Source organism: Argopecten irradians, chromosome 10 (genome assembly GCF_041381155.1).
Source record: "Argopecten irradians isolate NY chromosome 10, Ai_NY, whole genome shotgun sequence".
In the NCBI taxonomy this organism is placed as follows: domain Eukaryota; kingdom Metazoa; phylum Mollusca; class Bivalvia; order Pectinida; family Pectinidae; genus Argopecten; species Argopecten irradians.
In genome coordinates this window covers 42,809,941-42,836,594 of record NC_091143.1, presented here as the reverse complement: position 1 = coordinate 42,836,594, position 26,654 = coordinate 42,809,941, and the positions used below count along the sequence as shown (strand labels likewise).

Genomic DNA, 26,654 nt, shown 5'->3' with positions numbered 1-26,654 from the left:
AGTTATAGGCTAACATCTGATGTGGTGATATAAGTTATAGGCTAACATCTGATGTGGTGATATAAGTTATAGGCTAACATCTGATGTGGTGATATAAGTTATAGGCTAACATCTGATGTGGTGATATAAGTTATAGGCTAACATCTGATGTGGTGATATAAGTTATAGGCTAACATCTGATGTGGTGATATAAGTTATAGGCCAACATCTGATGAGGTTATATTATACAGTTGTTGACTGGGGTTGAGGGCAACAGATGATTTGTTGGACCCGAAGACAAACTGTTGCCCGAGGCCGAAGGCCGAGGTCAACAGTTTGTGTGAGGGTCCAACAAATCATCTGTTGCCCGAAAACCCAGTCGATAACTGTTTTTGTTATACCCCAATGACTCAAAATTTTAAAAGAGTAATTAATTTATTATTTTTAAACCACTTTAACAAATATATCAAATAACAAAACAACATAATACCACATCACGAAACAAGGAATTTTGTGTTGTTTTTTCCTATTAGATGCATCTTCTTAAAATGAATAAACCAGTCTGAATTTATTCAAATTAAATCATTGTGAGTGTTAATGTTCATTCTGTCCATGAAATACATAGTCTTTGTCAAGCTGAAGCTTTATTGTAACAATTAATGAAAAATACATGTATAGCATACATGTAACATTATAAGATACCGGTATAGATTTCAAAGTTATTAATTAACACTGACAGTATCATCACAACATTGTGAAAAAAAATCACATTCAACTATTATAAATGTTGATGTTGCATCCGTGGAACGAAAAAACTGATTTTGCATGACTTTGCTGTGGAATATTTTCTATACTTCCAAGCACATCCGGATTTTCAAGCAAAGCGGCTAGTTCCTTGTCATCTATATCCAGCACATCACAACATGTAGTTTCGTGAGGTGTATGTGAGTTGGGTATAACTACATTTACTGGAGCAATCTCCTTCATTGGTGGTTGCACAGAGCTTGAAGGTTGTGGAACAACTTTCTTTGCTAAAGCATATGACATTTCTCGTTTCTTCGTGTTACTTAATTTTGATGAATAGTGCTTCAAACTTGTTTCTGACTTGTGTTTTGATATGCCGATGATGTGTCGAGATTCATATCCACATTCATCCAACATAGATATACATGTTGCCCTAATACAGTGGTTGGAATATGTAGTTCCGAGCCCAGCCTCACTACTTATGGACTGCATCATGTACCCTAGTTTATTTTTACCAAGTACCATGTTGTCGTACCAAACATGATTTTCGTCCTTAATTGACTGACGGGGTCGCTGCCAAAGCGCATCGCATAATGGATTAAGTTTTACCGAATACTTCTCAAAACTTGCAACAGGACAATTTGGGTCTCCTGAAAAAAAATAATGTAAAAATTAACTATTACTAACCGAATGATTCAAATACGAAATATGGATCTAACCTAGACCTTGTTGTTTAAATGTATCTTTTGGATAATCGTGGGGCGAGTGGGTTGAGACAAATTACAGTAGTAAAAGGTGACACGAGGAAATTTAGATTGCCAGTTGTAGAGCTTATCTCGGCACTTATGGACATTCGTGATTGGAATAAAAAATACATTACATACCTGGTTGCTCATACATTCTGCCCCCATCTTGATCATCATCAGCAGTATCTCCCCTGTGGTTCTTTGTCAGCCTCGACACACTACAGGTAACATAACGTCTGCCGTCAGCGTCAGACTGCACTGTGTAATCATTTCTGGTCATGTTACGTAAATTTTCTCTACCTCTGTTACAAAAGTATAACATCAACTCAAAGAATACTTTCTGTTGTAGAGTTTTGGGTGTTTCTGTGCTGAACACTCCGCTGTCATACAGAACTTTCATGTCTGCTTCACTTATGATTTCTTTGTGTTTCACTTCGCCGGCTCCCTCTTTCTTGATTTTTACCATACTGGCATGAAATACGTCATTGGCGATCTTAAATCCGACGTCGTTGATTATGTCGATGCCATGGGACTTCTCAAAGGACTTTTGCAGCCCATATCTTATAGATATCATGGTTTTTTTAGCATACATACTGCCGTCTTTTTTCCTTGCGGCGCAGTAGAACTTCCGTAGGATTTCACACAATTCGTCCACTGTAACATTGGTAAGGGACGACCCAACTGTACATCCAACCGCTTCACAGTATTCATGAAGAAGATTTTCAGCAGTTCTGATAACGTTTTTAGTGTTTTTGCTATCACGGTCGTTCAGAATCTTCTGAATTTCATCCTCTGTTGCTTCCGCAAATCGAGTGCTGCCTTCCGCCATTATGTTTGTTTACCAAACGATAAGAAGATTGACGTCGCATTGACATACCATTGACGTCACGAATTGTTGGTGTGACGTCACTCCGGTCCAACAGCACATTTTAACAGTCGATTTTAACAGTTCTTTGGACCGCTCGTCGGAACAGTTAATTTATTGGCATTTTTGTCAATAGAGTTTATATAGGAACTATTTTATAGGGGTATAACATCTGATGAGGTGATATAAGTTATAGGCTAACATCTGATGTGGTGATATAAGTTATAGGCTAACATCTGATGTGGTGATATAGGTTATAGGCTAACATCTGATGTGGTGATAAGTTATAGGCTAACATCTGATGTGGTGATATAGGTTATAGGCTAACATCTGATGTGGTGATACAAGTTATAGGCCAACATCTGATGTGGTGATAAATTATAGGCTAACATCTGATGAGGTGATATTAATTATAGGCTAACATCTGATGAGGTGATATAGGTTATAGGCTAACATCTGATGTGGTGATACAAGTTATAGGCTAACATCTGTTGTGGTGATAGAAGTTATAGGCTAACATCTGATGTGGTGATATAGGTTATAGGCTAACATCTGATGAGGTGATATAAGTTATAGGCTAACATCTGATGTGGTGATAAGTTATAGGCTAACATCTGATGTGGTGATACAAGTTATAGGCTAACATCTGATGTGGTGATATAGTTATAGGCTAACATCTGATGTGGTGATATAAGTTATAGGCCAACATCTGATGAGGTGATAAAGGTTATAGGCTAACATCTGATGAGGTGATATAAGATATAGGCTAACATCTGATGTGGTGATAAAGTTATAGGCTAACATCTGATGTGGTGATAAGTTATAGGCTAACATCTGATGTGGTGATACAAGTTATAGGCTAACATCTGATGTGGTGATATAAGGTTATAGGCTAACATCTGATGTGGTGATATAAGTTATAGGCCAACATCTGATGAGGTGATATAGGTTATAGGCTAACATCTGATGTGGTGATATAAGTTATAGGCCAACATCTGATGAGGTGATATAAGTTATAGGCTAACATCTGATGTGGTGATACAAGTTATAGGCAAACATCTGATGAGGTGATATAAGTTATAGGCTAACATCTGATGTGGTGATACAAGTTATAGGCAAACATCTGATGAGGTGATATAAGTTATAGGCTAACATCTGATGAGGTGATATGAGTTATAGGCTAACATCTGATGTGGTGATATAAGTTATAGGCAAACATCTGATGAGGTGATATAAGTTATAGGCTAACATCTGATGAGGTGATATGAGTTATAGGCTAACATTTGATGTGGTGATATAAGATATAGGCTAACATCTGATGAGGTGATATAAGTTATAGGCTAACATCTGATGAGTGGTGATATAGAGTTATAGGCTAACATCTGATGTGGTGATATAAGATATAGGCTAACATCTGATGAGGTGATATAAGTTATAGGCTAACACCTGATGTGGTGATATAGGTTATAGGCTAACATCTGATGTGGTGATATAGGTTATAGGCTAACATCTGATGAGGTGATATAAGTTATAGGCTAACACCTGATGAGGTGATACAAGTTATAGGCTAACATCTGATGTGGTGATATAGGTTATAGGCAAATAGGGATCTAAGTTATGGCTAACATCTGATGAGGTGATATAAGTTATAGGCTAACACCTGATGTGGTGATATAGGTTATAGGCTAACATCTGATGTGGTGATACAAGTTATAGGCTAACATCTGATGTGATGATATAAGTTATAGGCTAACATCTGATGGTGATGTTATGGTGATATATAGTTATAGGCTAACATCTGATGTGGTGAATAATATGGTTATAGGCTAACATCTGATGTGGTGATATAAGTTATAGGCAAACATCTGATGAGGTGATAAATTATAGGCTAACATCTGATGTGGTGATATAAGTTATAGGCTAACATCTGATGTGGTGATATAAGTTATAGGCTAACATCAGATGTGATGATATATGTTATAGGCTAACATCTGATGTGGTGATATAAGTTATAGGCCAACATCTGATGTGGTGATACAAGTTATAGGCAAACATCTGATGAGGTGATATAAGTTATAGGCTAACATCTGATGTGGTGATATAAGTTATAGGCCAACATCTGATGTGGTGATACAAGTTATAGGCTAACATCTGATGTGGTGATGTAAGTTATAGGCAAACATCTGATGAGGTGATAAATTATAGGCAAACATCTGATGTGGTGATACAAGTTATAGGCAAACATCTGATGAGGTGATATAAGTTATAGGCTAACATCTGATGTGGTGATACAAGTTATAGGCAAACATCTGATGAGGTGATATAAGTTATAGGCTAACATCTGATGAGGTGATATAAGTTATAGGCTAACATCTGATGTGGTGATACAAGTTATAGGCTAACATCTGATGTGGTGATATATGTTATAGGCTAACATCTGATGAGGTGATATAAGTTATAGGCTAACATCTGATGTGGTGATATAAGTTATAGGCAAACATCTGATGAGGTGATATAAGTTATAGGCTAACATCTGATGAGGTGATATGAGTTATAGGCTAACATCTGATGTGGTGATATAAGATATAGGCAAACATCTGATGAGGTGATATATAAGTTATAGGCTAACATCTGATGTGGTGATATATAGGTTATAGGCTAACATCTGATGTGGTGATATAGGTTATAGGCTAACATCTGATGAGGTGATATAAGTTATAGGCTAACACCTGATGAGGTGATACAAGTTATAGGCTAACATCTGATGTGGTGATATAGGTTATAGGCTAACATCTGATGAGGTGATATAAGTTATAGGCTAACATCTGATGAGGTGATATAAGTTATAGGCTAACACCTGATGTGGTGATATAGGTTATAGGCTAAAATCTGATGTGGTGATACAAGTTATAGGCTAACATCTGATGTGATGATATAAGTTATAGGCTAACATCTGATGAGGTGATACAAGTTATAGGCTAACATCTGATGTGGTGATATAATTGATAGGCTAACATCTGATGTGGTGATATAAGTTATAGGCTAACATCTGATGAGGTGATATAAGTTATAGGCTAACATCTCATGTTATACAACAGAAACCAAATCAATTTATATAAACATCAGATGACATGTTCCAGAAATCCTTTATTATAAGTAATTGATACATGCCAATACATAGTTATAATGCATGGTATTGAAATAATGTGCAATTTCAACTTTTTATAGTTCCTCAAAGGTTAAATTCTCAAACATCTAGATGACAATATTTCCCAGTCAATATGGTTTCCCATCCATCTTTCTGTATCCAACACGAATTGTACGATGACATGGTGATCAGTTTCTTTGAAAGTCTGTAACCAGAAAAAGAACGGTATCTTATAAATCAGTGATCCCAATCAAGTAGAAATCTGATATCAATCAGAAAGCCCACAAATAACTTTTTAAAATTGTAGTTATAAGTTGTTTCTTTTATCGTAAGTTAATTTAAGTTCTTAATGTTCTGAACTGTAAAGTTTTACCATGTACAATTTCAAAATAATGGCCAAGGGCTTTAACCTTTCTTGAAGAAATTCTATGGCTATCAATTATGGATATGCAGACAGAAAGATAGACAATGTGAATACTATCAGAGACTTTCTTAGCTATAAGACACATTAAAATTCAATAATTATAAAGCACTGCATTAAGAATTCACAAGTAAATGGTGAAAATGTATAATATCTAATTAAACTGAGAGATGCTCCACCACCAACACCATTTATCAGTTGGACAATAATTGATGTTATGTGTAATATATGTTTAATTAATACAAAAATACATATAAAGCAATAGACCCAAGGGTCTTAACGGTCATCTGACTGTACCTTAAGCTTGGCAACGGTCATTTAACAAATTAATTAGATATGGTATCAAGGTGGCCATCTTCAATTTAAAATGAACCGGAGATGTAACAACACTTTTGTTGAGATCATATCCACAACATCTCATGCAAGTTTCAGCCAAATCACACCTGTTGAACTTGAGAAGAAGTTCAAAATGATATTTCAAGACGGCGGTTGTGACAGCCATCTTGGAATTTGGATTGACCCGAAAAATAACAATATTTTGTCAAGACAATACAGCATCATTTCAGGTAAGTTTCAGCCAAATCTCACAGGTAGAACTTGAGAAGAAGTTTAACAAATGACCTTGACCTTGACATTTGCTTTTGGTGTCTGAGTACTCATTATATTTTTTTTTTAGGGGGGGGGGGATGCAATTAATGATTTTAAATTCTTTTATTCCGAAGCAGGAATAAGAAGCTCAAATTTTTCAATGAGGCCATACAAAAAATTATTTGTGTTTCCGGTAACCCGACCGACCCTATATAATCAGTGCCTACTCAAAAACTTTTTATTAGTTTTGCCCTCAGGCAAACAAATAACATCCTAAATTTTGCTTGGTTTTGCACAAAATCAGGAATTTTGGTATAAATTCTGTAAATTCAAGACACCAATAATTTCCTCAGATTCAAATCTATGGTTTATATAGGGTTGAATAAAGTCTATTTCAGTTTTTCACTGCAACAAGAATTCCACGAATTCTAAGTGGATGTGTCGCCTACACAGCATCACAAACAAGAGGCCCATGGGCCTTAACGGTCATCTGACTCATTGCACAAAACAACAAAGTCACAGTATAAAGTATTGGTTAATGATTAATATAAACAATACAAGGAACTCCTTAGTTGAATATGTAAGTTTCTGAAATAGGTATGTCATTTGTTGAACAAACTTGGTAGCCCTTCATCCATATATGGTTGTAACCCATTCACGGATTAATATAAGGAGGAGTAAGATTTTAAAGCCAAATTTCAGCAAAGCTTCCATTTTGGACATCCGCCGTACTATCCCCATGGGTCTTAGCTCGGTCCTTTATAAAATATGATTGTCATCACCTAAAGTTCCCCCTTCTGAATCAATTAAAATCCCTATAGAACAATTTTCCTTGAGATCTGAGACTGAAACCTGAAAACAGGAAGTGGGTCAGCGGCCATCTTGGAATACCAAAATCTTTATGAAAATGTTTGCATGTTGTTCGGCATCTATTTAAACCCCTATAGACCAATTTTCATTGAGATCAGAGATCGAAATTTGAAAACAGGAAGTGGGCCAGCTAAAATTAAGAAAATTTGCCCTTTTGGGGCCCCACCCCTCAGCCCCTAGGGGTCGGACCAGACTCATTTATATGAAAAATACATCAAAATACGATTGTCCTTCCCAAATGATGTTTCACACCAAATATGGATAAAATTCATCCAAGGATAAAGGAGGAGTAGGATTAAAAAGCTTAAATTAAGAAAATTTGCCCTTTTTTTGGCCCCATCCATCAGCCCCTAGGGGTCGGACCAGGCTCAGTTGTACAAAATATGATTGTCCTTCCCCAATGATATTTTACACTAAACATGGATGAAACCCATCCAAGGATGAAAGAGGAGTAGGATTTTAAAGCTTAAATTAAGAAAATTTGCTCTTTTGGGGCCCCACCCCTCAGCCCCTAGGGGTCGGACCAAGCTCATTTAAATAATATATGATTGTCCTTCCCCAATGATGTTTCACACCAAATATAGATGAAATCCATCCAAGGATAAAGGAGGAGTAGGATTTTAAAGCTAAAAATTAAGAAAAATTTGCCCTTTTGGGGCCCCACCCCTCAGCCCCTAGGGGTCAGACCAGGCTCATTTAAATAATGTATGATTGTCCTTCCCCAATGATGTTTCACACCAAATATGGATGAAATCCATCCAAGGATGAAGGAGGAGTAGGATCTAGCTTAAATTAAGAAAATTTGCCCGTTTGGGCCCCATCCCTCAGCCCCTAGGGGTCGGACCAGGCTCATTGATATAAAATATGATTGTCCTTCCCCAATGATATTTTACACCAAATATAGATGAAATCCATTCAAGGATGAAGGAGGAGTAGGATTTTAAAGCTAAAATTAAGAAAATTTGCCCTTTTGGGGCCCCACCCCTCAGCCCCTAGGCGTTGGACCAGGCTCATTTAACTAATACATGATTGTCCTTCCCCAATGATATTTCACACCAAATATGGATGAAATCCATCCATGGATGAAAGAGGAGTAGGATTTTAAAGCTTAAATTATGAAAATTTGACCTTTTGGGGCCACACCCCTCAGCCCCTAGGGGTCGAACTAGGCTTATTTATATAAAATATGATTGTCCTTCCCAAATGATTGTTTCACACCAAATATGGATGTAATCCGCTCAAGGGTTAAGGAGGAGTAGGCTTTTGTATAAATAGTCTTACGCACGACGCACCGCGGACGGTGCACGGCGCATGACCTTCGGTCAGATGACCTAAAAATAGTTATTTACAGTTGAAAATACTGTCAATAATTAGGTGAATTAATCAAGTCCCATAACTCTTGCAAATATTGATGGATTTTGACCAGTATCGAACCCATCTAGGATCTCATTGATATAAAGCAATATACCAAATTTGGTTGAAATCGGATAATAAATACTAAAGTTGTCAAGCGGAAGCCATGTTTTGAAGATTTAAGGTCCCGTAACTCTTGCAAAATATTGACGGATTTTGACCAGTATTGAACCAATATAAGATATCATTGGTATAAAGCAACATACCAAATTTGCTTGAAATGGGACAATAAATACTAAAGATATCAAGCGGAAACTATGCATTTATCTGTTTTGACGATTTTAAAGTCCCTTGACTCTTACAAATATTGATGGATTTTGACCATTATTGAACTCATCCGAGATCTCATTGATATAAAACATTTTATCAAATTTGGTTGAATTTGGACGATAGATATTTAAGTTATCGAGTGGAAACCATGGATTTTTCTATTTTGACGATTTTAAAGTCCCATAACTCTTGCAAAATTTGACTGATTTTAACAATTATCAAACTCATCCGAGATCTCATTAATATGAAGCTATATACCAAATTTTGTGAAATTGGACAATAAATACTTAAGTTATCGCACAGAAACTGTTTCCCGGACGCCGACGACACCATCGCCGATATAGTGATACCTAAGTGTCGCCATTGCGTTGCAGGCGACACCAAAAAACTGGGATTAAGAAAAAAAAAAAATAAAATCTCTACCTACCGACCCTTCATTTTAAGAGGGTTTTACAGCAAACAAGAATTTTTTTTATTTGGCCTGATGCTAATAGTAAGTGTAAAGTAAGTAACTTTTGAAGAAAAATATTCATTCATCTGCTCCATACATATGTAAGAATTTCAAAAAGAAGCCAAGAGGGCCTGTTTTAATTGCTCACCTGGTTTTAATTCGGTAATAACAAACATTTATCTGATATAGCAGTCATGTATTACATGGATTCAAATCAGACAGTGACAAACACAAACCTGTGTTGTTCACAGGGATCTTTTCTTTGGTGGTCTGTTACCATTGAATGGTATAGGAGTGACATCTGTTATTGATACTACAGAAAGTCCAGCAGTCACCAAGGCTTTAAGACCAGCCTAAAAATTAAAAATCATAGCAATACACAATGCAATCGAGACTGCCACTGTCACCAAGGCGTTAAGACCAGCCTGAAAATTAACAAGAGGCCCATGGGCCTTAACAGTCCACCTGAGTTTGAATATATTATGAAAAAAATTAAAGACATATAAACACAATATACTGGGCCTTGAAGTTGGTCAGTGATCTTTTCAATCTATGAAGAGTATCTGGTTCCATCAAATCTGAATTCAGGAGAAGATTTTTGAAATTTTAGCCATTTTGACCCCTTTTGGTCACACCCCTCTGGTCCCTGGGGGTCAGCTATATCTTAGGCTAATAATTCTAACCAAGTTTGACTCATTTCCTATGAAAATTGAGCAAATAAAGTTCATAAAATTTGAATGTGTTTCTCCTATATAAACTATAGTAAATTTGATCCCTCCCCTCTGGTCCCTGGGGGTCAGCTAGGACCGATATGGATATTTTCAAATGCTATATCTCAGGCTAATATTTCTAACCAAACTTGACTCATTTCCTATGACAATTGAGTAAATAATGCTGATAAATGTGTTTTCCCTATATAATAGTAAATTTAATCCCCTCCCCAGTCGGAACCATGAGACACAAGGGTCATATAATTCACATTTTTGTAAAGGATCTCAGCCCCTGCGAATTGATGTTCATGAACTTTCATGAACCATGAAATGTTCATGAATGTTCATGAACTTTCTGTAAATGTTCATGAATTGTTCATTAAATTTTTCATACAAAGTTCATGAACCAGTTCATGAACTTTGGTTCATGAAGTGTCCATGAAGTTTCATGAACTATTCATGAATAGTTCATGAACATAATATTTAAATATGGTTTTCATGAACTGTTCATGAACATCAGTAGATTGTTCATGAACTTATTTTTAATTCATGAACTATTCATGAACATAAATTATATGTTCATGAACTAAATTGAAGTAACTGTATATATTGATTATGTTTTAAAAACATACCTTGATTTTTTAATGCTAAATTTGGTTTATTTTCTTCTTCTATTTTTTAAAATATGTGAAGCTTGGAAAAAAATTAATTTTTCATAAAATCAAAGTGAAGCCTCATGCATGATCACATGACAAACAATCTGGCTTTTGATTGGGTGCTGGAATATAGGGTCATGACATCACCAGATTTTAAACAGTGATGGAGGCATTTACAAAGAGATGAACTATGTGCAACAATTCTTAGGATATATTATAATCCAAAGGTTCATATTATGGATTGATGACACAGTTTACAAGGTATGTTAAATATCTAATTATCTTCTTTGTTTGATTTCAATTTAATGTGCATAGTATATCTTTAGGAGCTGGAGTTTGCATGTACATGTGTGTGCAACATAACATGGAGATCTTTGATTTGATTTCTACAAGTACACAAGCTAGTTTCATAACCTGAAAGGTGTGAAACAATAAAGAAATGTATAAATAATTGGTATCTAAAAGATTAAAAGGTTACTATATATATGTAGAATCTGTTTTTCAAAAGTCACATTTTGACTATTGAAACTTTCCATTTACTGGCTCCATTTGTTTGACAAGAAATGCTTCCAATGTAGTCAGAATCAGTTAATATACATGGTAGCTAGTACTTTAATTAATAATAAATATTAGCATTTTATAGATACAGAAGCTATCAAATGTAAGTAGTCATTGAAAGGGGTCAGGACATTTACTTTCACAAGTTAGTAGCCTGAAATGTATTAGGCCGGGATCTAGGGGGGGTCTACGTGCACCCCCCCCCCCCACAACTTAACGAACCAATGTTTTTCTGAAGCCTTATGACCCACTGATAACGAAATCGAGAGGTAACATTGTATAAACTGGGATGAACTTCCGGTTATGACGTCATCAAGATGGCCGCCATATCGAATTTCACTAAAGATTGAAAAATAGTCATAACATTGACATTTTTCAACCGAAGAAGACAAATGAGGCATCAAAATGACCACAATAGAACAACAATTACATATCAGGACCATATAATCCAATATATGTAGTTATTTCTACGCAGGAAATGAAAAAATCGGATTTTAAGCTCAAAAATGGTAATTTTTTAGCAAATTTTTCATATTTGGCTTGACGCAGCAAAAATGTTTGCCAACAGCAAACTATTATTTCTAATCAGTTATTTGACCTCTTATCAATCAGTTAAAACAACACCAACAAAAAAAACAATGTTAACATTGTATAAGCTCCAGTTATGACGTCATCAAGATGGCCGCCATCTCGAATTTCACTAAAGATTGAAAAATAGTCATAACATTAACATTTTTCAACCGAAGTAGACAAATGAGGTATCAAAATGATCATAATAGAACATCAAATTCATATCGGGACCACATAATTCAATATATGTAGTGATTTCTAGGTAGGAAATGAAAAAATCGGATTTTAAGTTCAAAAATGATAATTTTTAGCAAATTTTTCATATTTGGCTTGACGCAGCAAAAATGTTTACCAACAGCAAACTATTATTCGTAAACAGTTATTTGACCTCTAATCACTCAGTAAAACAATAAAATATATAGAGATACAAAACAGAATTATTGTTATACCATCATTAAGTTACAAAACATCACTGGGTGCGTATACTGGGTATATGCTATTTTTCTAACTCCAAACCGCTGACACTAGTTTCCTGGTGTGTTATAAGTTCCTTAAATAAGTTTGACTATTGGCGATTTATAAGTAGGAAACATGAATGTAAAGTTGACAGAATATCTAGCCTCGGGTAGGACAAATCACAGTTTCGTTTATTTCCTATGCATATTATTAGCAAAATGTCAGATAGGTACCACAATGTCACATATTTCTTTCGCTGGTTCTCAATTATAACCATTATCATTGTGCGTGCTTTCCCACCTCACTGCACTATCCTCTGACGTGACTCGCCATGTCTGGTAGCTGGTACATGCAGTCCAAATCAGAGTAATCGAGATATCAGTATCCAATTCGTCGAAAGCCAGAGCGTCGTCTTCGATGTCGATGAGATGATGTGACACTTACATTACCAGTGGTGTTCTAGCCTGACATCTTTCATGGCCCATCCATGGCCAGAGTTTATATCAGGAACAACAGGTTCAGGGATGTGGGATCTCCTTCAGATTCTAACATATCGTATATGCTGTTTCAGACTTCTCAGGAAATTACACCAGATCCAGATTCTTCGAATAGTTGAATGATTCAAGCACCATTCATCAACCTTGTGGACACTCGTGCGACTATAGGTGGCACAGGTGATATCCTTGAGGTCTTTAATGAGGTCATAAATGTTAAATGTTTTTCATTGGTCAGACTTTCCCATGTCCCTTGAAGGTACTGGTTGTGTCGCATCTGGTGTATGCGTGGATACACCATTGAAGACTCTCCAGAAAAAGTTTTCTACAGTGCTCTCCAGACTTGGCAAAGAGAGGAACTTCACTGTAGACCTCATTTATGACCTCAAATAATTCACTTGTGTCATCTATGGTCACTGAGGGTTCACAAGAATGAGGAATTGTGCTTCATACGAATTAAGGAGATGCAACTCAACCCTTCGCAGAATGTGGCTCTGGTGTCTTTTCCATCCTACCGGAGAGGTCTGGAACATCATATACGATATGTGAATCACTAGGTTGAAAACAAGATGAGCTCCCACATCCGCGAACCCGATGTTCTTGATGTTACCTCTGGCCACGGACGGTTGACAAGTTAGAACCACGATGGTAAACCGGTAATGTAATATCACATCAGCTCATCAGCTCATCGACACTCTGGCGAGAAAGCACGCACAAAGATAATGCTTATCATTAAGAACTATTGAAAGAAATATGTGATACTGCAGTAACCATCTGACATTTTCTTACGTTATACACAGAAAAATAAAGTTAACAGTGGATGCGCTATTTCTAAAAGAAACAAATTTCGGAAAGTGTCGTGGTATTAAGGGAAACAAATGCTTTCTTCAGTTTTAATTTGATACCCTATTAGTTGGCGTTGTGAAGTAAAAATTCATCTTGAGACGCTACTAGTCTACAAACTTTCGAACATGAAAATGGATTTTGTTAGGAAATAAGTCCCACTTAGATATTAAGCCAACTTAAAATTCAAATGTGTTAAGATATGAATCGTCAATTGCCAATGTTATCTTCGGGAAGTTCTAAGACATCCGGAAACTGTAGTGTCAGCGGTTTGGAAAAAACAGCAATCATATACCCTGTATACGCACCCGGTGATGTTTTGTAAACCAAATGATGGTATAACAATAATTCTCTTTTGAATTTCTATACATTTTTGTTGTTGTTGTTTTTGCTAATTGATAAGAGGTCAAAATAACTGATTTCGAATAATACTTTCTTGTTGGGAAACAATTATAGCTGCGTAAAGCCAAATATGAAAAAATTGCTATAAAATTATCATTTTTGAGCTTAAAATCCTATTTTTTTCATTTCCTGCGTAGAAATCACTACATATATTGGATTATATGGTTCCGATATGAATTTTGTGTTATATTATGATCATTTTGATACCTCATTTGTCTACTTCGGTTGAAAAATGTTAATGTTATGACTATTTTTCAATTGTTAGTGAAATTCGAGATGGCGGCCATCTTGATGACGTCATAACCGGAGCTTATACAATGTTAACAATGTTTTTTTGTTGATGTTGTTTTTACTGATTGATAAGAGGTCAAATAACTGATTAGAAATAATAGTTTGCTGTTGGCAAACATTTTTGCTGCGTCAAGCCAAATATGAAAAATTTGCTAAAAAATTACCATTTTTGAGCTTAAAATCCGATTTTTTCATTTCCTGCGTAGAAATAACTACATATATTGGATTATATGGTCCTGATATGTAATTGTTGTTCTATTGTGGTCATTTTGATGCCTCATTTGTCTTCTTCGGTTGAAAAATGTCAATGTTATGACTATTTTTCAATCTTTAGTGAAATTCGATATGGCGGCCATCTTGATGACGTCATAACCGGAAGTTCATCCCAGTTTATACAATGTTACCTCTCGATTTCGTTATCAGTGGGTCATAAGGCTTCAGAAAAACATTGGTTCGTTAAGTTGTTGGGGGGGTGGGGGGGGGGGGGGGGGGGGGGGGGGGGGGGGGGGGGGGGGGGGGTTCGTTAAGTTGTGGGGGGGTGCACGTAGACCCCCCCTAGATCCCGGCCTATATGTGTACATAATATTGTGCTTAGACATGTGTAAGGAATTTACACACTGAGATAAGAATGGACCATGGCCTCAAGGCCATACTTAGTGGGGATAGGGAGGGGGTACAGAAAAGGGGAAACAGCTGGACACAAAGGGCCCTTGCACTTATATACTGTCAGTGTAAACTTCACCACTGAACTACAATAGATAGGTTTATTCAAAATATTTGCAATCAAAGGAAATTTTTTCAACTCTCTTTAAAAACAAAACAGACTTATATATAATAACTATATATATTAATTTTAAAATTGTATGTAATGTATATGTTATTATGACATCTATTTATAATCTATAGTATTGAGTTTGCCATTTTCTACTTAAAAGAAAATTCATTGCTTGAAAAATAAACATGTCAGCTGGAGACATTTTAATGAATTTGGTTTTCAATATTAAAGTATGATTGCTGAAGTTGTAATTCATTACAAATTTTGATTCAGTATCAAACTGGTTATGATGCAGTTCATGAACTAAATATTCATGAACTGTCATCAATTTAGTTCATGAAGCATTGTTTACTATTTTCATTTGACCATTTAATGTTCATGAACAGTTCATCAAATGTTCATGAACTGTTCATGAACTATTCATGAACTGTCCATGAACTATTCATGAACCTGTCCATGAACTATTCATGAACTGTCCATGAACTATTCATGAACTGTTCATGAACTATTCATGAACTAAATATTCATGAACAGTTCATGAACTGTGCATGAAAATGCTGTGTATTATTTCCATTAGGCCATTTAATGTTCAAGAACATTCATGAATGTTCATGAACTTAGTTCATGAACTTTTGATGAATAGTTCATGGATAGTTCATGAAAAGTTCATGAATGTTCATGAATTATTCATGATCGATTCGCAGGGGTGAAGACCATTCTATCTATTAAGAGTATTTGATTCTACCATTTTGACCTCTTTTGGCCCCTCCCACAGCCCCCTGGGGGGCAAATTAAGTCATTTTACATTAGATTCACTTATAAGAGGTGTTCAGCCTCTTAGTAATCGATGGAAAATAATGGATGACCATACCTCTCTACCTGTGCCGATTCCTTTCAGAGCTACCTTAACAGCATACAATCCTTCTCTTTTTGCCTCCTACACGACGAAAGACAAACAAATATTAATCTTACAATCATAGGGTTGTCTGCAATGTAGACATTTATTTAATAAACAAGAGGTACAGAGAGCCTGTATTGTTCACCTAGTTTATGCCAAGAAATGTTCTTAATACATGTTCAGTGTTTATTTTCTCAAGTATATTTACAGATTTTCTTTTAACTTTCCTGACAGACAAACGACGTGCCATGGCATATGCTCGCCAGCCCTTTGGGCCAGGCCCCAATTTCTCGTAACAAAGTTTACTGATGTATAAAAACTCATTGACAAAGTCAAAACTTTTTATATAAGTTACATAAGGAGAAAAACAAGTTTTGACTTCATGACTTTTGTTTCGAGAAATCAGTGCCTGGTGAGCTAAAAACTGGAAAAAGGTCATTCACTTGACAGTGGAGTATGTTTTTTAAAAAGTGTATAAAGGTTTTTCTTCCAACACATTACCAGTCATTTTTTTTTTTTTGTTGTTGATTAAACATTTATCTTTTTTTTAATGAGATTCTATGTATCTAAAAATACTGTGGAAAAGGACTTTCTGAAAGCTTATTGATTTAAAATGAACAAGAGGCCCATGGGCCTAAGAGTCACCTGAGTTCGGATACAGAATACTATACCAGGCTCTTTAAAGCCCCATTATGTTTTGGGGTGAAAAAATATCGTCATAAAGTACCAAACTTTGCTGAATAGTAGAGCATATATCCTTATGAAAATATCTGCTAATAAAAAATGCCCAACATTTCCATGTTTTTAAAAAACAATAGAAAACCCCTCTTCGGAGAGGGGGAAATCCGTAGTTCCGCCCCAGAGCCAAAACAATCTAGTACGCATGCGTAGGCACAAAAAAGTGGAATTTCCCTAACAAACTTCAACATCGTGCATGGCGAACGCACTGAAGACTCGCCAAATACGTGTCAGCGAACACACATGGGTCCGTTCTTCACCACGTGCACGTTCCTTCAAACAACGACAATTTAGCGGTCAAGTTGCATTGCTCGATCGCGATCGACTGCACGTTACGATCCCACGCATTCCACGCGTAGACCTACAAATACATGTTGTACATGCATGTATTTACATGTAGTTTCTATATAAAACTAGGCTAAAACTATTCAAAAAGTGTTTGTTCTTGAATGGAAAGCAAGCAATTAACAAAATTATAATTGCAATGGTATTTGCTGATCTTATGTATTTTGTAATAAAGATTTATAGATGCCTATAGGGTCTAATCTAGCTTTGTTGAAATGTACATGGAAACCGAACACACGTTTGTGTACATCGAAACCGAACACACGTACGTTTGTGTTACCTGATGAGGCCTTCCACGGGATGACTCGCCAAACTCGTAATAAATGAAAGTAAACACAAACACGCCATGTCGTTACCTGCTATATAGATATACATACATACATACGAAGTCTGGAAAACCTACATGTTCTACTCCATTGCAGACCGATCGCGAGCATGTACATGAAACTTAGCCCAGTGTTTGAGACAACATGTAGGGTCAACGACGATATCGGCATTATCGGATATATCAATGACAAGTGATCATGATCATGAATTACTAACTGAGTACAATCCACATTGTAGCATAAGATCATTATTATGAACTTTGTAATTACTACATGCAAAAACATATATACATAATATATGTTTATGCTACATATAAAGATACATGTATATGAATCACAGGTGTTTGGCTCTATAGACTTTTTTTTCTTTATATATGATATATACATGTACAAATGTATATGTAATACTGTGTCAATATATAAAGAGAGAAAAAATGTCTATAGAGCCAAACACCAGTGCATGAACCACATATGTAGGCCAATGTGATTCATTTTATCTCATAATTCATTGCATGCACGGGACAGGAAAAGGAATGCATGTACAAAATGTAGAATAGTTTGGTTTGATTGAATAGTACTAATTAAAAAATGGAGTATAAAAACAGTCCGTTAATGATTTCTATACAGTTCATCAAGTGAAGAAGATCTGATGGAAAAGTATACCAAAACAGCTAAAGAAAACCTGGATCAGTCCTTGATTAAAAGCAGAGAAAATGGGGAAAATATCCGTTTAAATAAGACTGGTAAAGTCCTAGCAGGCATCACGAACTTATTTTTTCTCACATATTTTATACAAATCGAACTTTTCCTATGAAAACAAATGGGCTGAATGCTAATAAACATAATTCACGTTCAGCGTAAAATGGAATGCACACTCGTGAAATTAGAGAAATTTCAGTTTCGATTTCCTTTTCCTTTTTACTACGTACATGTAAGAATTACGTACCGACGGCAAATAATAGTCCACCATGTAGTATCAAGGGTCAAGATAATATACGTTGTGTCTTTTTAATGACGAAACTCCAATAGTCTGACAATATTTATATCCCCTTAGTTCACTCTAATATATACTGACGTTTGTACTAATATAAATGCGAGTCTTTGATTAGTTTAATTCGCTCCGTGTACATAAAATTGTAGGCCTATATTTAAAAATGCCCATACGATAATTAGGACTCATGCACCTGGTAATCACTACTTGATGTATATAATGATCCTTTTCTAAATACACGAAACGTAATCGAGATATAGATACAACATACAGATTGATGTATCTCGACTAGCGTCGATTCCAGTGATCTTTCATTTATATGTACATGCATGTACTATCACATATTTCATAGACGAATATCGTTATAAAATACCCAAAGAATAAATAGAAAGCAGTTATAATACATGTATATAGTAAGCTATTAGTCCACCTCTTTACGTATGTTCTAAGTATTTAGATATACTGTGCTCTCCTTACTCTCAAATTATGAATAGATTAGTAGCATCATGGTATTTATTTATCTATATATAGTTTTGGATTAATACTGTATTTATCTCAAATTATTACACGAGAGGAAAGAAAATCAACCAATCATCACCAAAATTAAATGACACGGCCACGTGTTTATATTTGTACGATAAAATACCCCATATAGTGCCCCATGTATGTATTTCACTATTTACATCCACTATTTTTCGATTAATACGTATTTTGTATTAAGCTTTATATAAACTATATGTAACCTTTGACAGGACACATTTATAATCTGTGGAATCTAATATGTATCATATACTAAACAATTATAGAACATTGTATTGCTCACCGTTTCCTCAAAACTGCCCTCTGTCTCGGCCATGCGTGTTTTGTTTACTATATCCGGGTATCGAACACATACGTATACACGAGGTATTTTTAACTATGCAAATCAACCCGTTCTATTTTAAGAATTCTTTACTAATTGATTATTGCGTAATTATCTTCATTGTAAAGAAACCAAATGAAGAACCTTTCATAAGGGATGTTAATGTATATTTTAGCAAAGTTTGGTGAAAGCATAATGGGACTTTAAGTCAGTCAGTGATTTTATCAATTTTACCTATTTAATATATGAAGAGTATTTGATTCAGGGTACTCATATTTAGCCCGTAGCATGTTGGGATGAAGGGTTATCAAAGTTGTGAAAATTAATGACCTTAATCTATTTTCAAGGTCACATGGGGTTAAATAGGCAAAAATCTTTTAACTACATCTAACTAGCCGAAAGGCCCAGGGTATTCATATTTAGCCAGCAGCAAGCTGAGATAAAGGGCTACCAAAGTTGTGAAAATGAATGACCTTGACCTACTTTTAAGGTCATCGGGATGAGATATTCTAAAATCTTGAATTTTGAACTTTTTCTCAAGTTCTACCAGAGTGATTTAGCTGAAACTTGCATGAAATGATCCTGACATGGTCCTGACCAAGTTTATGTCGATCCAAAATCCAAGATGGCCACCACATCCGCCATCTTAAAAATATATTTTGAACTTATTCTAAAGTTCTATCAGTGCGATGGTGCTAGAACTTGACTGAAATGATACTGACATGGTCCCAGTAAAGTGTTGCTATTCGTCGGGTCGATGGCAATCCGCAAAGATGGCCGTCACAGCCACAATTTGGCCGAAACTTGAATGGAATGATTCTAACATGGTCCCAAACAAGTTTTTTTTCATTTTTTGGGTCGATCTGGAATCAAAGAAGACCGCAACAGCCGCCATCTTAAAAACATATTTTGAAATTCTTCTACAGTTCTACCGGTGCGATTTGGCTAAAACTTGCCTAAAATGATCCTGACATTGTCCTGACAAAGTTTTTCTGCTTGCGATTTAGCTGAAACTTGCATGAAATGACCCTGATATGATCTTGACAAAGTGTTGTTAAATCTCTGGTTGATCCCAAAGCGAAGATGGCTACCATGATACCATATCTAATTAATTTCCTATATGACTGTTGCCAAGGTGGTCAGATGACCGTTAAGGTTCTTGGGTCTCTTGTTAATTCTTACGTTAGTAGTGTTTTGAACTATGGATATGAAATATGGTTTTCTATATAGCTCATGACATTGAAAAATACACATCAGCTTCTTAAAAAGAATACGTGAAGAAAATCACTAGTAATGCTATGGTGTATCTTGAACTTGGAAGAGTTTCTTTATCTATTATTAGGAAAATTACTGGATGAAAGTAAACAATACTAACCATTGTATACTAAAGGAATGTCTGAAAGAAATCGATTTACGGTTGAAACTGAAATTAAACAAGGGCCCAATGGGCCCGAATCACTCACCTGCAATCCGGTTATCATGTGTGGTTCATACTTAACAAATAGAGTAAATAAGAATTTATATTATCCCTAAGCACATTAGAGGCCCCTTTGCCTCCAGGTTATTAAAAAGAGGTCATTTAAAGATTTTAGCCTATTTAATTCACTGGTAACCCAAAATGTGTTAATCTTGCCGAAACTTGTTAGAATAACGGCAGAATACTTAATTTTTAACAAGTTTCGGCAGGATTAGCATATGTGTTTTTTTATTCAGTATTAACCCTTTATATTAAGACTTTTCCTCAGAATTCCAATTCGATTAATAAAATTAAGTATTTCTGCCGTAAAATTAAGTATTTTTCTGTCCGCCGTGGGTCGTGACGGCTGACGGCCGAATAACAGAGGGTATCAGTCACAATTACCCAACTTCGTTACGTGCACGGCTATTTATTGCTACATTGTCGGAGGTTGGGAATCGCCAAACTTTTCCGATGCGACGGTGAAATTAACAGATTCGGCGATAGAATTAAGAGTTTCTGCGATTATATTCAGTGTTTCTGCGTTTATATTCAATGTTTCTGCGCTAATATTAACACATTTCGTCGCTTACATCGAGCGGGCGCGCGCCGAGCCGTGACGGCCGAGCACACGGCTTACACAGGGTAAACTTTACCTTGTGAAACGAGACTTACAGTACGTACAGCCGCCAGCCGATTGTACCTGTAAAATAATTATGTTTACAATTCTCTTTTCCCCTTTAAAAATACATATATCCTCATTATCCTATTCTCCTATCTTTTGTTGTTTTCTTTCCCGCGTCTCGTCATTTGAGCTATGCATTTTGCACCTTTTTTCGGAAGAGTTCCGATACGAGCGGTAACAAATGAATAACTGTCAATAACAAATGAATCTAGGTTATGTGTAAAATTGTGTATATACACGGGGATTAACTATGACAAACAAATTATGTGTTTGATTATGTGCAATTACATGTATGTATATTCTTCTCACAAATTTGAATTGTTGACGATATTAAAATAAGATCGTTTTCCATAAAATAAATAAATATTTGTTATTTACAGACGTTTTGAAAGATATTTTGCTGTTGCCTTTAATTGTAAAATGCTGATTAAGTGTTATATAATGATCTGCTTTTCAGGTTTGCTGAATTGATTTGATATACATAAAACGACTGATATCATATTCTGGTAATATTTGATGTACTTTGTTGCATGTGATTCCAGTATTTATTTATTTCTGCGTTTATATTCAATGTTTCTCCGTTTATATTCAATGTTTCTGCGTTTATATTAACACATTTCGTCGCTTACATCAAGGACGTATCACTTATAAATCCTTGCTTACATCGAGCGGCGGCGCGCCGAGCCGTGACGCAAGGTAAGCCTAGTACTATACATGTATACAGCATATATACGTATACGTTAGATCTACAATTTGAGTTTTTCGAGTAAATGGTTATTCTAGCTTTATGATGTAGATATTTTCAGTTTCAAAACATTCCATTTACACCACTTCAAAAATTCAAACAAGCATATATTTAACTTTAGATTAGAGAATCAGTCCAATTTGATAGCGATATCAAAATGATGTTCGGATCAGTCTGGACTGAGATTTAGATAGCATATGATGTAAATTTCAGTGTAATAAAAAAAAGTATAATGTAACACTATCTTTTTACGAGTAAAATCCCAAAATTTAGCATGAATATATCTAGAATCCGTGTTTTTATTTCATTCAAACTTCTGCTATAACGATATGATGCAAACACGGCACCGTTTTTGAGTAAAAATAAAATGTGGACGGTTATCAGTTATGTGATATTGGAGTTACAGTACCGAACTTTTACTTTATCCATAACGTTTACTAAAAAGCAGAAATACATCAATGGTATTTCTGATATATGTTCCTATATTACAGTTTAAGTGTAGATTTAAATTCATTATTTCAAAATTATACTAAATCCTTAATAGTATATTCATTGTCGACCGTTTTTGTATATCATACCGAGATTTAATAGTATGATATATGAACATTTATCGTATAATCCAAAAAGTAACCACATACAGTGTTCAAATGAAAATTGAAATTATTCGTATACAGGCATTAAAAATAGATATAATATCTTGTACCTTTTTAAAAATATACTAAGTGATATTTAAATAAGTATATTTAGTGTGATAATGTTGTAACCCTTCTTGTATGACTATACATGTACATTAAGATTCGAAACGGTGAAAATACATGCTTAGAATTTTTACATATACCTTAGAAATTACTGGAGATTGCTATATGCCACGATTCCGTAATTACAGTCTAGACTGGAATAATTTTTAAGGTTAAACCTTTAGTTGAACTAGTTCTTAGAACCATTTTTGTTTCTGAATAAGTCACCTTCCATTTTTGTTTTACCTGCGTACGACATATATATATATATATATATGTATGTAATATGTATTCCTAGGTATGATCAGGTATATTTTATTTCCATTTGCTTTTACATCTTCATTCTAAAAATGGAGGTGGTGACAATAAAAAACCTAGAGCATAGATGTACGGAGTTTCCATAATTCAAATAAAAAATCCAATTAACGGATGTCCTAACATGACTGACATTAAGACAATTGCAAATACCCGATATCGTCCGTCGAATAGCAAATTGCTCGCGGCCAGGTAATTACAGGTGAGGTCGATGAATGGCGTTGTGTACAGGTAAACAACATCCTGGTCAAGGTATTACATAACCATCAAACCAAAGGTATGGCTAATTATATATCTATAATGTCGGTGTATCTACTAGTATATCGATTAAAAATTGAAAGCGACCGCACGGTCTGAAAAAATAGTTTGTTTTGCTTAATATCTCAATATTTAGATCTTTTATAATATCGAAAGTAAATTCTTTCTACCACATGTTGAAACGTTTTACGGTATTGTAATAAATGTATCTCGATTTATTCGGTTAGCAACACACAACACAATGTTTGTAATGATAAATCATCGGTGTGTACGTATGTCAAGCATCATATCCTTGATGCATTAATCAAGAATTTCTTCAATTGTTACGTAAAATTTCATTCTACAGTCACAAACTTTGCAATTCACATTGTATCAAAGATACAGACTACAGGAAAATATTATTTAATTAAAGCGTATTCGTTGCTGAACTCCTCGACAAAAAATCGGAAACTTTTATTTCTGTGTGGATTTTCTTTCATAATTACACGAAGATACCTGCTATTAGAGCACAGATTAGAGTATTTGAAACATCGAATTTCACTCTTTTAGTTATTTATATTCGAGACAAAGTTATTGTACGATTAACTTCACTCAATGTAATCATAAAAAAAATCTTTGATCGGTTTTCCTGTGACCGTCGATGTAAGTGATAGCACATCAGTTAAAGTACAGCAATAAGCCACGGACTATTGTGACGTCACACGGTTTAGGGCTAGAAAATATGCATAATCGGGCGGTCAGAAAATTTGACCTCGATATCGGCGGTTTACAGGTTATTCCGGTCGCGCGCGGCACGGAGAGGTTTCTACACGGTCTAATAAAGCCATTTCCATAAACTGAAATTATAATTTTTGACTGCACAAATCCTTTAAATATATCATGGAATTATAAATGCTTATCAATCCTTATAAATCCTTGTATATATGTAATCGTGTTCCGTATTTTATTAACACTTTTTGAACTTGATTTAGGCCTAATAGTTATCGTACTAACGCACCATTTTATCATAATAAAAATGTAAATGTGTACAGATTACCGAGTACCCGGATGTACTGTTACGTGAATCTCCTAAAATTGCTGACTTGCAGTATGGCGTGTGTGTCAATGATTATATATATAAAAGTCAAGTGAATGTATTATATATGCCAATTCATAAATACTTGGTACTGAAACCACCCCCATTTTGTATCCCAACATCGTCAAAAGTATCATCAAGGATTTATAAGTGAGAACTGTCTCTTTACCCTACTAAACACCACGCGTAACGCTAGACGAACCGGGAAATCGAGTCCAACGAAACACCAATGTAAAGTTAATAAAATTTCACAACGTTTAGTACTTGCTTTAAGGACGGAAGATTTTAGAAGATATGTCTTAAAATTTTGTTAAAAAATACGACAACTCATGAAATGACGCTTCAGAAAGTAAGACGGTAACCCTCGCACCCACAAGCTTGTTACATCAAAGGCTGCGCCGGCGGATATCAACGGAAAATCAGTCGTCGCCCAACGTCACGGTCAGTACACAAACGCAAAAGCTCCTACGTCGTACTTGCCCAAAACCCAGCGTGACTTATTCACCTCACATACGTCCTTGGTATCATCAAGGATGTATTTTAGACAAAAATCCTTAGTATCATATTATCATCTTATAAGCGACCGCGGTGTGAAAAAGTGCTCACAGAAATTAGACATACACTACACATGAAACTATATATATACTATGGTCTCATTAAATTATTAGGTAGCTGTATGACTGTGTTTCTGGTGTTAAAAATCATACACATATGATCGCATTGAAAAAGTGTATACAACTATCGTCGGCCATTTTTTCTCACTTCGAGCTCCCCAAAATGCATACGCATCCCCTTCGTAAACCCCGCAGGGTACCGCTAGCTAGCTCCTACCCGTGGTGTCAGGATGGCCCCAATATAGGGCAAGCAATATAGCTAAATTTGTCCACGGCGTCCGTTATCTGTGGAGTTACTTAGTCGGATGACACGTTTGCGGTACACAGTACACCTGAGAGGTGTATCTATGGCGACAACATATAAGTAAATGTACAGGTAATATAATTCACCTGACAGAGAGAGAAGAACATATGACTAATTAGCAAAGACAGTATATCACCATTGTTTATTTAAGTCAAACATGTAATTATGTAATATCAAATAAAAAAAACAATTGTGAGAAAGAGTGATCTTTTTAATGACCAATTAAACTTCTTAATTGCCGGAATCTTGTTTTGATTTTATAGACAACATGAATACCTTTCAAGAAGCAACCTACCGATACCTGTCCAGCGACACCAAGAAGACCTGCATCCTCGGTCACAGCTTTATCAGACGCCTCATCGCCCGATGGAGAAAAGAAGAAATACCACTACCCAATTGGTCATTCCATGCCTTCGGACGAGGTGGTTTGAAGCTTCGACAGCTGAGAGACATCGTACTAGCCGAAGATTTTTCCATCTATAACTCCGTCTTTGTACAGATAGGCGAAAATGACATCGCTGACCAGTCAACGGCCCGTACAATTGGACTTCTTCAAGAAATCCATCAACTGTTTATCGCCCAGGGTGTAGAAGTGGTGATGTTCGGCGAGCTTTTTCCGAGACACGATCGCAAATTCAACAAGACCGCATCACTTATCAACAGAATGATGGAGAAACAACACCCTGACATCATTTGCCAACACGACAGAGACTTGTTGAAGACAACCTCAATCCGAGCTAAAGATGGTACACACCTGAAACCGTCGGCGGAAGTTGCTTTCTCCAACAGCATTGACCGGGCCATCAGACACATGAGGGCTTGATCTTATAATCAGCCAATCCTTTATAAAAAAAGCCATTTTCATGGCTACCCAAATATCACAAAAAGACCCATGAACACTCGAAAATACGCATTTATATATTACGAATTATATATCTTTAGCATGAATAAAAACAACCGAAAATTGACACGTGTATACTATTCATAATTTTATTATAAATAATTGACGAATACTTCTTAAAACTAAACATGTATTTAATCAGAAACATATATGT

The 26,654-nt window shown here is 35.6% G+C and overlaps 2 protein-coding genes across 6 annotated transcripts in view; both read right to left on the bottom strand.

Moving 5' to 3' along the window:
• Window positions 1-432: 432 nt before the first annotated feature.
• LOC138333967 (uncharacterized protein KIAA1958-like) lies at window positions 433-3,656 on the bottom strand. The gene is made up of 2 exons (XM_069282691.1): window positions 1,608-3,656; window positions 433-1,373 (listed from the first exon to the last, which is right to left on the bottom strand). The coding sequence occupies exons 1-2, from the start codon at window positions 2,296-2,298 to the stop codon at window positions 751-753; spliced, it is 1,314 nt and encodes a 437-aa protein (XP_069138792.1). The 5' UTR covers window positions 2,299-3,656; the 3' UTR covers window positions 433-750.
• Window positions 3,657-5,463: 1,807 nt separating this feature from the next.
• LOC138333976 (small ribosomal subunit protein uS11-like) overlaps window positions 5,464-26,654 on the bottom strand; it is a 53,058-nt gene continuing 31,867 nt past the window's right edge. For 4 of the 5 annotated variants that reach the window (XM_069282701.1, XM_069282702.1, XM_069282700.1 and 1 more), the window contains 2 exons: window positions 16,122-16,187; window positions 5,464-5,687 (listed from right to left, as the gene is read on the bottom strand). In XM_069282701.1, coding sequence (XP_069138802.1) covers window positions 5,574-5,687; window positions 16,122-16,187 — 180 coding nt within the window. In that variant the 3' untranslated portion in view covers window positions 5,464-5,573. Of the gene's footprint in view, window positions 5,688-9,731; window positions 9,849-16,121; window positions 16,188-26,654 lie in introns of all 5 variants that reach the window. The other variant, XM_069282704.1, reaches the window with a different exon arrangement.